The sequence below is a fragment of the Pipra filicauda genome, unplaced genomic scaffold (genome assembly GCF_003945595.2).
Source record: "Pipra filicauda isolate LSUMZ 115617 unplaced genomic scaffold, ASM394559v2 scaffold3_size10097308_pilon, whole genome shotgun sequence".
Lineage (NCBI taxonomy): Eukaryota > Metazoa > Chordata > Aves > Passeriformes > Pipridae > Pipra > Pipra filicauda.
In genome coordinates this window covers 4,683,838-4,697,592 of record NW_024104532.1, presented here as the reverse complement: position 1 = coordinate 4,697,592, position 13,755 = coordinate 4,683,838, and the positions used below count along the sequence as shown (strand labels likewise).

Here is a 13,755-nt window from a genome sequence, read left to right as displayed (position 1 = left end):
CAAATTCTCAGACTTTCTAAATAACTGAACGTGTCACTCAGCTCTATGCCAGAGGAACACATCTTCTTAGCAGACGAATAATGGTCATCCCAGAGATGATCATCATCTCAACACAAGGGAGCTATATCTGGCAGATGTAATTGTTTATTATCTGAAAGTCACCTGCTGGAAAATATACTTTCCACATTTGGGAAGCATAAAAATGATGCAATATGGTGCCTCATAGGAAACGAGCCCTGCATTGAGGAAGCAACCACAGTTTCAATAACTGTTTCTAAAGGGAATGAATGATCTGTCAGAGATTTTTTTTGAGTCAAGCCTCAACATAAGGTATAATGTGTATATAGAGGGAGGCTCACTGCTCAATGGCCATAACAGTTGATTTTATGAGGTCAGTAGAATCATGAATTAAGAGAAATTAAATTAACCGCACACTAAAGCTGGACTATGAACCTCAGGAAATGCCTGTGAGATTTTCTAAGTGCTAGCAGCACATTAAAATAAGACATATGTAAATGCACACATACACACAGTTTATGTGTGTTTATTAGAGAGGTGTCCTTTGAGATCTGCAATTTATTTAATCAAGATTTGAGTGGGAACCAAGAGTTTTGTCCTAAACAGGCACAAAAATACAAGAATTTCCATTTTTTTCTGAGACTTTTTTTTTTTAAAGTCATGTGGAGTCAGCTGACTTGCTTTATTTTGATAAAATCAGGTGATATATTCCACACAAAGGGTTGAAATAATATCAAAGTGTCAAAAGAAAACATTTTTTAAAAGTCACTTTGAAACAAGATTCAAAGTGTCACAGGGGAAAAATGTTGAAACAAGCATTCAACTATTGCAATTTGATAATTCCTACATTCTCTTCTGGTTTCGTGTGTGCATGAAAATCAGCCTGTTCCTCTGAAAAGTTTCACTTCCAAAGAAATGGTGTGTTTGACAGGAACTGTTCTTTCAGAACAGTGGGTAAAATGTTCCTCTTGTGGAACTTGGCTACGGCAGCCAGTGAGGCTCATCCCTGACATCCCTCCCATGGGGGACATGGAGAGGCTGGATAATTTACAGGATTTAGTTTTGGAGCTTGACTTCACTGGCTCATGAGATCGAAGATTTCCAAATTAAACTGGGCACAGCCCTGAGTGACCTCACTGAAGGAAGATACATTTGAGTTTGGCCCTGCATTGAGGAGAGGGGCTGGATCAGAGACCTCCAGAGGTCCTTTCCAACCTACATTTTTCTGAGTCTATCAGACAGTGAGGACCATTACGGTCAGATTACAATATGTAAATGATTTCAGAGGATAGAATAAACCTTTCCTTTGTTCCTGGGATAAGGACCCTCCCTATAAAAGCCACAACGTGTTTGTGTGACCTTGCCCTCTGTCACTGCAGCTTATTGCATTTGGATTTTCCCCTGCACTCCTGATTTCCTTTTCCCAGGAAATAAACTGACCTTTGAATTCAAACAGGTATTTTCAGCAATGTTTATTCGGACAGATGGTGCTTCCCTTGGCATTACGTGCAGCTGCTCCTCTCTCAGCACAAGGGAATTACATCTGGCATATTTAATTGTTTATTATCTGAAAGTCACCTACTGGAAAGTGCTGCCCAGCGCTGGACATCAAAGGCAAGTTATTGCAAGTCACAAGGTACTCCCTTTATTTGCAGAAAGGGTAAAAGAAGAAATCCAATAAAAGGATAAGAACAACCAAGACACCAGTTACCCTCTCGCAAGTTGGATAAGCAAACAGAAAAGGAAAACCACAATATATTGCTAATTAACTACAGCAGGAAAACAATTCTTCCAGGCAGTTTGAGTTATCACATTTCTGTACCTCTCTCTCTTCTGCAGCTGACAGCCTTACACTGAATTGTTCATGCTATTAAAGGCCATTAGAGTAAAAATTATGCCTGTAAAAATGACATCTTAAGCTCTCATATTTCTTCCCTCCCAGTGATTCAGCAGCAATTTTCCTCCACTTACATGTCAAAAGATTTTATTTCATTTCATTTCTGCTAGTGCTGCTATCAGAGCTTCCCTGTGTTCAGCAAGTGTCACTGTTAGGGGTAACGAGGTGCCGTGATCGGAGTGTGGGTGACAATTTTGCTGATGGGGAGGAAAGCAGAGAAGGACAATGTCCACTTCTCCAGAGCCCAGCAGGATTTCCCTCCAACAGCCCGGGGAGTCGGATATTAGACATCTTTGTATGCCAATAGAAGTCTCTGAAGTCACACCAGTTTTTGCAGTAGCTGGTGATTTGATGTATGTGATGGCTTGAGCATTTAAGCAGCTATTTATTCACTGGGAGAAAAATAATTATGACTTTAGGATTATCAATAGTTTCAGTCAAAGGCTGAAATAAAGACATACTCTATATTTTTGCTTCCTTTCAAGCTACAGCTGTTTTCCCAGGCTCATAAAGAAATCTATTATGTGTTGGTACGACAGTGTGATGGATGAATATAAAATACAATACATACACATGATTAATACAATGCCCAGGTTCAATTAAATATTAATTCTTACTATTATCAGTCAGGATCCATGTTTCTGCAGTTCCTTGAAAATGTTAACTTCCCTGTTGCCTACAGTAGAGTGGATGATGTGAAACACATCCTCTCCTTTGCCTCTGCAATAGCATTCTTTGCTGAAGGGGAAATACAAGATTCCCTTCCTGGAGCTGTGGATCTTCCAAGAAGCACCATAAAGCAAAGGTTATTATAATACTTTTCCTTTCCTCTATCAGACATTTGCCGCAGGAATGAATCAAGTGCTAACATTTCACAGATACCTTAAAAGAAGAAATCCGTGGCTCCGATGGCCTTACTTATGGCTGTCATGGCCACTGCAGATATCACAGAATCGTAGGGCAGAAACCTTGGAAGGGACATTAAAGACCATCCTGCCATGGGCAGGGACACCTTCCCTTAGACTAGGTTGCTCCTGGAAGCACCTTCCAACCTGGCCTTGAACACTTCCAGGGATGGAAGTTGCCCAGCTTCTCTGGGCAACTTGTGCCTCATCACCCTGAGGGGAAGTATTTTTTCCCTAATATCTAAACCAAACCTCCTCTCTGCCAGTTTGAAGCCATTCCCCCTTGTCCTGTCACTCCAGGCCCTTGTAAACAGTCTCTCTCCATCTTTTTTGTAGGCTCCCTCCAGGCCACAATTAGAAACAGCACTGCAGTCCAACACACTGGTGACCTGGATCTGACTGACAGCAGCATAATTCAGCTGTGGTCCATAGCAAGGATGGTTATTTATTTATCCAAGCGCCTCCTCAATCCCATGTCAGTGGAAAGCTGCCCTGGGCACCTCTCCAGAGAGCAGTCTTGGAGTGTTCGTATTCTGCCTCAGGATCAGTGATGCTCCAACCACAACACCGCTCTTTCTTTGCCTTCTGGGCATTACAGAAATATAATTACTGAGCTGCATTAGATAATTCCTTGCCCTGGGAGAAAAATTTAAGTGTCTCCCTGGTTTGCAGTGCAATTTTGTTTGAGCTACGGGCATGTAGACACTACCCTGCAAGAAGCTCTTCAGATATCACAGACAGACAAATACGCCCCCACTTTTACTAAACAGACTGGCTCTGGGGGTGGCCCACATTTAAAACCATTTGGTGTCATGTGTATATATAAAATTATATACATACCATATGCTATATCATCACTGGGACCAAAATGAGAACATCTACTGAACACTCATACTGAATATTAGTTTACCCTCCTTAAATAACCTAGGAAAAAGAAGACAAAAGAATGGGAAAACTGTGGGTGCTATTGGCTCTCTCCCAAAGTTATGGTACAACTGCCATGCCCACACGGGCATCCAGACTGGGACAAACTCTCCAGCTGAACCCTGACCAAGTGATGAACCTAAGGAGCCACGATCTCAATTTATTTGTGCCTGTGTGAAATTAAAACAGCACTACTGGTGTTGCTGATATTTCAGTGAAACCAGGTTCTGGCCTCTGTACAACCACATTTTAACATTTTTTTGGAAAGAACAGCTCTTTCTATTTTCCTTTTTCCCACAGAGCAAATAAGCTTTGGGCTCTCACTGCGCCAAATAAAACAAAGTTATGCACCACCGGTCCAGAAAAAGAAAATGTCCTAAAATGATTATATCTAACAAAATTAAATTCTTATTAGAAAAACAACGGCCTGCTGGTGTTGAGATAATTACACTGAGAAAAATGCTAAAGAGAACAGTTAATTGGAACTGGATAAATTTAGCCAGGAATACAAACAAACGTATGTTGCCAAATGGAGACAGAGGACTCCTCCGTGGTCCCTGTGTGGCTGGTGTGTGTGGAGGGTTATTGGCAGCAACAGTGGCAAAATAAATTACCAGATTTCTAGAGGGTTTGTAAAGATTAATAAAGGACAGTGCATCCCTCAGACTGTGCCATGGCCATCTGCTCTGGTATTTTTCTTAATGCTCTCGGACCTGAATTCTGCAAACCCTGGGTCAGTTTTCTGGCCAACAGGGATAACTCTGCAGTTATGTGTCACCTCTCACAGCCTCGTGGACAGTCCCCATGTGCCCGGGCTCAGCCCCTTCCCGTGCTGCCTCTCTGTTCCTCCACCTGAGCATCTGGGAGCTGCACAAGATCGGATGCCTTTTTACCCAAACAGGCACGGGGATTTATAGTCTCAGAACTTTAGCTGGAATTTGTGTCAGATAATCAGATTGCCGACTGCCTAATCGTTACTTACTGACAGCTATTTAAAGTCTAATAAGTCTCCCCACTAACAACCTCCCCGTCCCCCTGGACAGCCAGCAGATGTTCTGCTGGCACAGCTGCTTCTCCCTGTCCTGGAAAAAGACATTGTGCTCCCAACCTTAAGCCCCACCATGGCCCGGGCATCCTTTGGGAAGCAAAAAGCTCTTGGGAATGGTCCTATGCAGGGCTAAGAGTTGGACTCGATGATCCTTGTGGGTCCCTTCCAACTCAACATATTCTGTGATTCTATGAAATCAATCCCTTGTGCCTTGTCTGTGACACGGTGCAGAAGAGATGAGCATGGAGTGATGTGCTGGAGCCCTGGGAGCAGGAGGGGCAGGCACAGCAGGCAAAGGGAGTGACCACCCCATGCCCCTGGACGTGCTCCTCTGACCACGCTCCTTTCCCCCTGGCACAGGGAGAGGGTTCCTTCTGCACAGGGACTGCCACTGCAGAGCATCGGGGCTTGGGAGTCTCTAAAACATCATCTCTCTCGAGGGATTGTGCTAATTTGATGTCTGAACAGTACATTAATGTTAATTAATGTTTGTAAACGGCGCAACAAGCATCTGTCACTCTGGTGCTCCAACACTCTTTGGATACATCTGCTTTGCTTTAGCCCTTATTTAGCAGTGATTATGGGGGATGTTTGAATTCCGGTAAGACGAGCGTTGGATGTACAAACACACACAGTCAGGGCTGGTTTGTCGTGTGCAAATGTTTGGAACACACCAGGCAAACAGTGCCCAGCAGAGACGCAGCCTTTGGGGGAAGCTTCCCAGGCTGGGATACAGCCAGGGGGGTAGATGAAGCAGAGAGCCCAACACAGACATTTTTGTTTCTCTGTTTGTTTCTCTGTTGCTTCCCCCTCCCACCCAAGACTTCGAGAAGTAACTGTATTGCAAATTGTACTGCAAATATTGGAGAAGAAAATTGCCTTTTCTGACGGGTTAACTGTATTGGAGACTATCAGAGCTTCTTGGTCTGCTTATATGCAGTGCAATTATTTTTATTGCACAGGCACAAAGAATGGACGTGTATGCATAAAACATGCAATAAATAAATAATTCAAGGATAAATCTTTCTATTATATTAGAATATCAAAGAGATGATGAAAGAGCATAACACAGTGGCTGGAAACTCTGGATTCAGTGAGCCCTGAGATACCCCTGCTACCTTGGAAAAACCCTTTTTCAGCTGAGACTGAAAGTGGCTCTAAGTCTCTGCAGTACTTGGCTCCCTGAGCAGTAAAATCACTTTATCCTGTGGTGATTTCTCCAGATTTTCTCAAATGCCTTTGAGAATTAAAGCTGGAATGCTGGCTTGTTTCTTTCTTTTCCGGAAGCAGCAGTGGAAACAGATACAAGATATTATCAGATAAAAGTATTTTCAACTTGTGAAAAGTATTTTTAACTTTGTGAAAATGTTAAAGGGAATGACTTCCAAACTGAGTCCTGAGGATTAGATTAACCACCCAGTTTTCTTAAAAAACCCCTCAAAACTCACAGTTGCATGCCCTGAAACAAAACAGAAGGCAGGAAATAGATGAATCATGGAAAAAATACCAACTAGAAGCAGCACACTGCCATAAAGTCTGAATGAACACGAGGGAAACAGCCAGAAAAAATTGAATCAAACCCTGTGAAGGAAGCAGAGCTGCCAATGCTCCTCCACCTGCCAGGACCAGAGAAGCACTGGGGTTGGAGAACAGATCAGTAATGGGCTGAGTCATCCTTCCCTTCACAGAAACCTAGTCATTCATCTACCTTGTTCTGCTCTTCTCAGGGCCATCCACTTCTACCTCCTCATCTATTCTGTCCTCTTAGCACTTTTTGGGTTCTTACTGAGGAAAAAAACAACCCCAAAACAACTAAAAATTGTGGAAGAAATTGAAGTTTCTACCGGCAACCTTTAAAACCCAAGTCTGGGGTCTGTATCCCTAATGCATTAACTCTGAGCCACACATTCTGATTGGCAAGGCTGTCCCAACCCCTTTGCCACCCCAGACAAGGCTGTCTCAGGATGGTGGATCAGTGGGTACAGGCAGCAGGAGCAGGAGCTCATGACGTGGTGGGGGTCTGCAAGAGATCAGGAGAAACGGGACAGCCTCCTTTCTGTGCACCCCACATGGGATGTTCCTCATCCCCTGCAGGTGTTGGAGATCGGGGGTGAAATAACATTTTCCCTTCATGCCCCCTTCTCTACCCAACCCCCTGTAGCTAATTAAGAGCCTGGAGAATCAAAGTCCAACATTTCACAGAGCAAGGTCACATCCAGAGCACAGTGCCCAACATCTGCTTTCCTGGTAATTGGCTCAAAGTGGCAATTTGTCAACATTTTTGAGATAACAAGCTTCCTATTTGTGTTCCAGCCATCTAAACGTCCAGATAAGGGAAGAAGCCGTAGCTGTTTGACGTCAGCTTTCCTCTGGATACAAAACTGCCCGTGCTGGTGCCCCCTCTCCCACCACAGAGCTGTGCTGCCCATCAACGGGAGGTTAATCAACTATCTTTTGAAGTCTGGCTCCACACAGACTCTCTGGATGAAAGATGCTCTTTAAATATCAGTTGTCACAATGATGAGAATGATTACGGTTATTTCAGCCATATTAGTGATACTCAGTAACAGTATTTTCAACAGTATTGAAATCCCCACACAGAACTCAAACAAAAGCTGTAAATATTGTTAGAATAGCTGGTCAGAATGTTTTCTACTAACTATTTATCTTGTGAAAAATTCTTGCTATTCTGTATGGGAAGTTCTGCCCTTTAACCTGGAAAACTGCAGACAACAGCAAAAGAGGAACCAAGCCCCTAGCTTGATCTCAGCATATATCTCATTCCTTTCCAAGTTTTTCTGCACTCACAGGATTCAGACAGCTCTCTCCAAAATCAGCCACTGGGAGAGATTTGTTGCTCTGTGGTGCCCAATAGGTTCATCTTTGCCCTTTGGCTACTCCAGATAACCAAAGGCACTGCAGAGAACTAAAGCACTACAACTATTCCCTGTGCTCTCCTGTTCATACCTGTCCAGCGAGATACAGCACAGGTGCAGGATTGATGCTGTGGTGAGCAGGACATCGAGGGACGTCCGGACCAGGCAGAACATCTCTCCATAGATCCAGTTGTCCTGAACCAACTCAATGGCTCCGAAGGGCATCACCAGCACTGACACCAGCAGGTCCGCAAAGGCAAGGGAAACAATGAAATAATTGGTCTTGATTTTCCTGTAAGAGGGATCACAAAATTAGAGTGGGATAACTTCAGTGCAGCAGCTGAAGATTTGATCTGCACTGAGATTTCAGACAGAGTTTGGGCCTAATTTGCTCCGTCACACTAAAAGGTCGCCCCTAACATGCCCTCACTTTATACAGTTGCCTCTAGGTTGTTGCTGGTCTTTACAGCTAAATATCCACCGTGTTTGCTGTATAAACACATATTTCTGCTCACACAGAAGAGGCAAATAGATGCTCACAGGTCTCTGCATGTGGCTCAGCCCCACAGCTTACACTGGAGTTTGGGGTAGAAGAGGGGGATTTTATTTTAACTTGTAAATTGATAAAATCCTTCCAGAAAGCTCTGAGAATAATCTAGACTGAAGCTGTAATTTTAACTTGAAGAGTACTTTTTAAATCACAACAATAAAATAGAATTAAATCCATTAAAAATCCCACGCAGAACACGAACAGAGGCTGTTAAATACCTCACTCTGCTCCTGAGGCTGGTCTGACAATTCCCAGGGTTAGCAGCAACCTCGAAACGGGAAAACAGGAATTTTGTCTGTGACACCCCCCCCCCCAAAATCATGGTCAACATTTGCCAAGCTGAGGCAGTGCAGCACAACTGCAGCCGGACCTTGATCTTCATGATTTTCTGATGGGCGTGTTGGGAACTATGAGATGGAAAAAAGGGGTAGAGGCCAACCTGCTTCTCCAAGGAATTGCTGCTTAGCTCAGTTTCCACTGGTTTATCTGATTTTCTACACTGAGAATGTTAAAAATGAGGATGGATACTAAAATGATCCCACCACCACAGTGCAGGTGCGAGGGGGGACGCGCGAGGCCAGTGTGAGTCTGACGCTGCCGTGGTGCAACGAACGGCCAGACACCCTTTGTCGTCGCAGTTTATGCCCTCAGCTGCAGGCACGGGGCATTTTAGTGGGGGATTTCCCCGTTCCTCCCTGTGGGAGGGCAGGTGGTGGCCGGCTGGGTGGGCTCACCTGAGCTGCCTGTCCCGGCACACGGCCACCATCACCAGCAGGTTCCCCAGGATGGCCATCAGAATGACGGCGGAGATGAAGGTGAGCAGCACGATCTTCTCCGCTATGCCGAAGCCCTCACTCGAACTGGGGAGCACACAGAGATAAAAGAGAAAAGAAAAGAAGCTGCAGCAGCGCTGGGAGGGGATGGCCCAGGCGGTGCCAGCCACAGGCACCGGTGTTGGTGAGGGTGAGAGCAGCCTCCCGCGCCTGTCACAGCGAGACCTTCCCACCAAGATCCTGAACAAAAAGCATTTCTATCATGTCCATTTCTATCCATTTCCATCCATCAGCACAAAGGCTACAGGTGGAGGATGCCTGCAGTGCCCACGGCTCCCAGAGCTGGATGAGCCACCACAGTGGAGGAGCCCATTTATGAGATCTGGAGTGAGCTGTGCCTGATTTTTGGCAGTCCAGTTCAGAGCCTCTGGACAAGAATGTTTTCATTCTCTTTTCACCCCAATAAATAATGTTATTTTCCATGCAGAAGTATTCTGGTTTTCTTTTCTGCTGTTTTTCCATTTTTGTCCCCAAGGTCTTAGTATCATAGCATCACAAAATAGTTTGGCTTGGGAGGGACCTTAAAGACCATCTCATTCCACCCCCTGCCAGAGGCAGGGACACCTTCCACTATCCCAGGTTGCTCCAAGCCACATCCAACCCGGCCTTGAACACTTCCAGGGATGGGGCAGCCACAGCTTCCCAGGGCAACCTGTGCCAGGGCCTCACCACCCTCACAGGGGAGAATTTCTTCTATTCACCTGAATTTCCCCTCTTTCAGTTTGAACCCATCACTCCTTCTTCTGTCACTACAGTTCCTGAGTTGCTAGGACAAGATCTACTGGGTTCAAACTTTCCTCAAGTGAGCATTTTACATCTTAAATTTTAAAATCTTCTACATAATATTTTCCCTTGTTCTCTCCTTCCTTCACTCTGCCACAAAAGAAGAGGCAGCCCGGCATCTTTTTTTCCTCTTTTTCACGTGGTAACTTCTCCAGAAAAGAAAGGAAATAAAATGTTTTACCAGTGCATGCCCAATTTCCCCCTACCCTAATTCACCTGTCTTGTGTTTGCTAACAAAGAAATTTCAGAGCCTGCATAATACATGCAATAAAAAGTGTCCCAGGTGTTTGAGAATGGGAATGTTTGTTCGTCTTTCCCCATTACAAGGTGTGGCTGGTGGCTGGAAATAAACTGGCATTAAGAGCAGCACTTGACACTAATTCAGCAGGGAAATTTCTTCTCAGCATACGGAGCTGATATTCGACACCCAGGATTAATGCTGAGAGATTGTTCAGGTAATTGAAAAATTGAACTGTTATTCTGTTTTACTTTAACTGCCTCTGGGGTCACTTTTTATTTACTAAATAACATTCCAGGCTTTTTACACTTTATCTCACTGAATTCTCCTGATCTGGGCAAAGCTAAAAATGATTAGAGACTGCTGAAGTCCTGCCTGTGCTATGTTAAGAAGGTTCTAGAGAATGACTTTACCCTGAGCCTGCATTGCAGAACACCCACTTCATCCCCATTTTTGTCCCTAAAAGCCACTCAGAGTATGAGTTTTCCTCCCACTGCCAGTTGCCCCAGTGGGGCAGACTGCAGCCTGCTGATGTTGGATTCTTCATGTGGAATATGAATAATATCATAGGAATTCCTTATTTTTTGATGTTTTACAAGGCAGTACATTACTGGGTATAGGTTCATCCAGGTAGGTGAGGATGTTTATGAGGAAAAAAAAAGAAGAGGAAAAAAAAGAAGAGGAAAGGAGAGGCCCTAGATTCACACCAGTTTCACAGAAAAACCCAGCACTATGCAGATATGTACAGGATCCAAACCATGTGCAATTATATGGGTATAATAAGAAAGAGAATCATAGAATATCCTGAGTTGGAAAGGACCCACAGAGATCATGGAAGTTCAGCTCCTGTCCCTGCACAGAACAGCCCCAGGAATCCCACCATGTGCCTGACAGCATTGTCCAAGCACCTTTAACTGTCAGGCTTTCTCACCTGTGAGAGCATAGGCACCTTTTAATTCCAGATAATCTCCTGTGTTAAAATTAAGAGATTAATAAATGTCACGTAGAGTGGACAGTTGGATGTATCCCACCTCTCTACAAGCTTGTCACCCAACAGAACTGGCCACTGGCCACACAGCTGCTCCTGGAATAGGATGTCACTCCTTCCCCTCTCTAGAAATCACTCTCTCTCTCATCCATCTCCACATACATCTGATCTGAAAGACCTCATTTTCCTCAGACCTTCACTGGATGTTTGGGGAGGGAGGAAGATGGGAGCTGCTGACACATGAACCTGCACTGCAGCAAAGTCCTTTGGAAAAGGTTGAGCAGCTGGTGGGCACCATGCACAGCAGGACACACAGACCACCCGGGGCCCACTGTGTGCTCTCCTCTGCAAGGGGCTGCTGCACAGCTGGGGAGGGCCAGACACTGGACAAGCATCAGTATTTTGGACACAGCTGAATGCCAGAGCCTTCATTAATGATGTTCATCAGCTGAAAAAGACATTGTGAAAACTGAAGGGAAATGGAAAAGAAACAATTTCAAAGTCAGGTCTCAGCCACAGCCCTTCTAGCTGGGTACAGGAACAATGGGGATGGTGGGATCAAAGGCACCTTCACTGAGAGCTGTAATTGTACCTGCCCAAATAACCTTCACAATAGGCTGACACTGCTGCCTGGCTGCATTTGTGAAACAAAATGTCAAACCACAATGAACAGTACCCACAAAAGATGTTCCTCTTCCTCCCAGGTGAGCGTGGCAGCACACACATGCTGGCACAGCAGCAAAGAGGATGATGAGGGTTTAGTTTATACAGAGCCAGGCTGAGTTAGATTTATGTTTTGTCTTATCTAGCTTTGCCCGTCCTTCTGCTGTTCCTAAACAATTCCTATCGCTGTGTTATTTGAGCACCTTGTATCTGTATCTGCAGCGTGTACAGACGGGAGAGACAGCTCCCTCATCCCTGAGCCACGCTGGGGGGGAGCTGGCCATCAGGTGTGGATGGGGCTTCTCACTCCAGCATGCAGTGCCCTGGAAGGGAACATCCTCTCCAGGGAAAAAGCCTATTGCCCTGTACAGAGACCTCCCTCCCTTCCAGCCTCGTCAGCTGCCAAGAGCTGTGCACATGAACAGACACTGAAGAGAATTACCCCCCTTGGGTCTTCTTTGGTGCACAGATTTTGAGTCTTTACTCACCAAAACAATCTCTGGAAATGCCTAGCCCTGAGCCAAATCTCACCAGATGTTGCCCTGCTTGGAGACTGATGTGTTCTTTGACTTCAGCCAGGAACAGGGCCATGTTTTAAGCCCACATTTCCCATCCTGTGCACAAAGGTGATCCTGCCCTGGGGGTGGTGGCATCCTAGTGGCATCACTTGCCTTGGCTGGCCACAGCCCAGGGCAGGGCCATGTTTTAAGCCCACATTTCCCATCCTGTGCACAAAGGTGATCCTGCCCTGGGGGTGGTGGCATCCTAGTGGCATCACTTGCCTTGGCTGGCCACAGCCCAGGGCTCTGAGCAGAGACCAGCAGATCAGGAACACACTGGCACTCTTATCAGTGGAACGTTTGTTCTGATAATAGTTTTGGAAGCAGAGAGAGTATTTCTCTCATGCTATGTTGCATTGCTCCCCTGGGGAACATTAAATAGGCATATGCATCACTGGGGGTGCAGGAGGGATGTTCATCTGGGCTGTGTTGCTGTACATCTGCCTTTTGGATAATCTATCATCAAGTAGAAATACTTGTTAATTATTCAGTCTTAGTAATTCGAAGTTGTTAATAATGGAAGAAGTGGATATTGCTGTAAATTAAAATCAATGGTTTGCATAACATCTTTTATCAAATCTGAGTGCTCTGGCTTCCAAGCTTGCTTCCCTGTTTAATAAAGCAGAGATTGATGGGTTTGCTATTACGAGGAAATGAGCTTCAGGCAAAATGATTGTTGGTTAGTAGGAATATAGAAATCACTTAAGGAAAAAGGTGAAATACTGATGTGGAATGAATGCTTAAAACACACATATGGACATATTTAAAAGGCTCTTCTGCATAGCCATTAACGTGAAGGGAAAAAAAGGGATAATTATTTTTTCAAGCTCAATTTCCACTTTCCTGTAAACACTCCAGCTTTCTTAAATGAACTCAAGTGCTTTCGCATATTTTGTGAAGCAATTAAACTGCATAGATAAGTCATGTTGGTCAGACCATGCACATTGCTCTGGTTTCCATCACACATCACACCCTGACCTCCCCACCACTGCAGCAGGAAAAAGCACTGATAACCAGCTCACTGCTGGGAGCACCTCGGGCACTGCACAGATACTCCTGCAGGAGTGAGAGATGGGAAAGAGAGTCAGGGTTGGATAAATAATGCTCTGCTTTTGGGGGCAGAGGAGCACAGCTGATGAAAAGGTGGCTGGATGGTCCTTTTCCAAACCGGAGGGCAATGACTCTGCCTGCACAGGTAACCTGGGGCATCTCCTGGAGGGAACCAGGGACTGCAGAGAGCACTTTCTAACACGGGATGTGCACAGTTCTCACTGAAGAAGATTAAAAGCTGAGAGCAGGGGTAGCCTAGGAAAGAGCTTTCTTCTTGATTTAACAGTGCCCTCAGTGTACAGGCAATACATGGAAGAGTTGCTTTGCTTTGTTTTCAACCAAGCCATGGCATTTCCCTCAGTAACTCAAGCTGACGTGATATTTCATGGAGGTCTTTAACTACAAATAAGCTGTCATTTGCC

General features: G+C 45.0%; 1 protein-coding gene across 3 annotated transcripts in view; it reads right to left on the bottom strand.

Annotated features, from left to right (window-relative positions):
- The window catches only part of HTR4 (5-hydroxytryptamine receptor 4), a 90,254-nt gene that overhangs the window by 40,090 nt on the left and 36,409 nt on the right, over positions 1–13,755 (bottom strand). For all 3 annotated transcript variants that reach the window (XM_027718803.2, XM_039385266.1, XM_039385265.1), the window contains exons 3-4: positions 8,953–9,078; positions 7,760–7,960 (exon numbers count right to left, since the gene is read on the bottom strand). In XM_027718803.2, the coding sequence (XP_027574604.1) occupies positions 7,760–7,960; positions 8,953–9,078 (327 nt within the window). The remainder of the gene's footprint in view (positions 1–7,759; positions 7,961–8,952; positions 9,079–13,755) is intronic.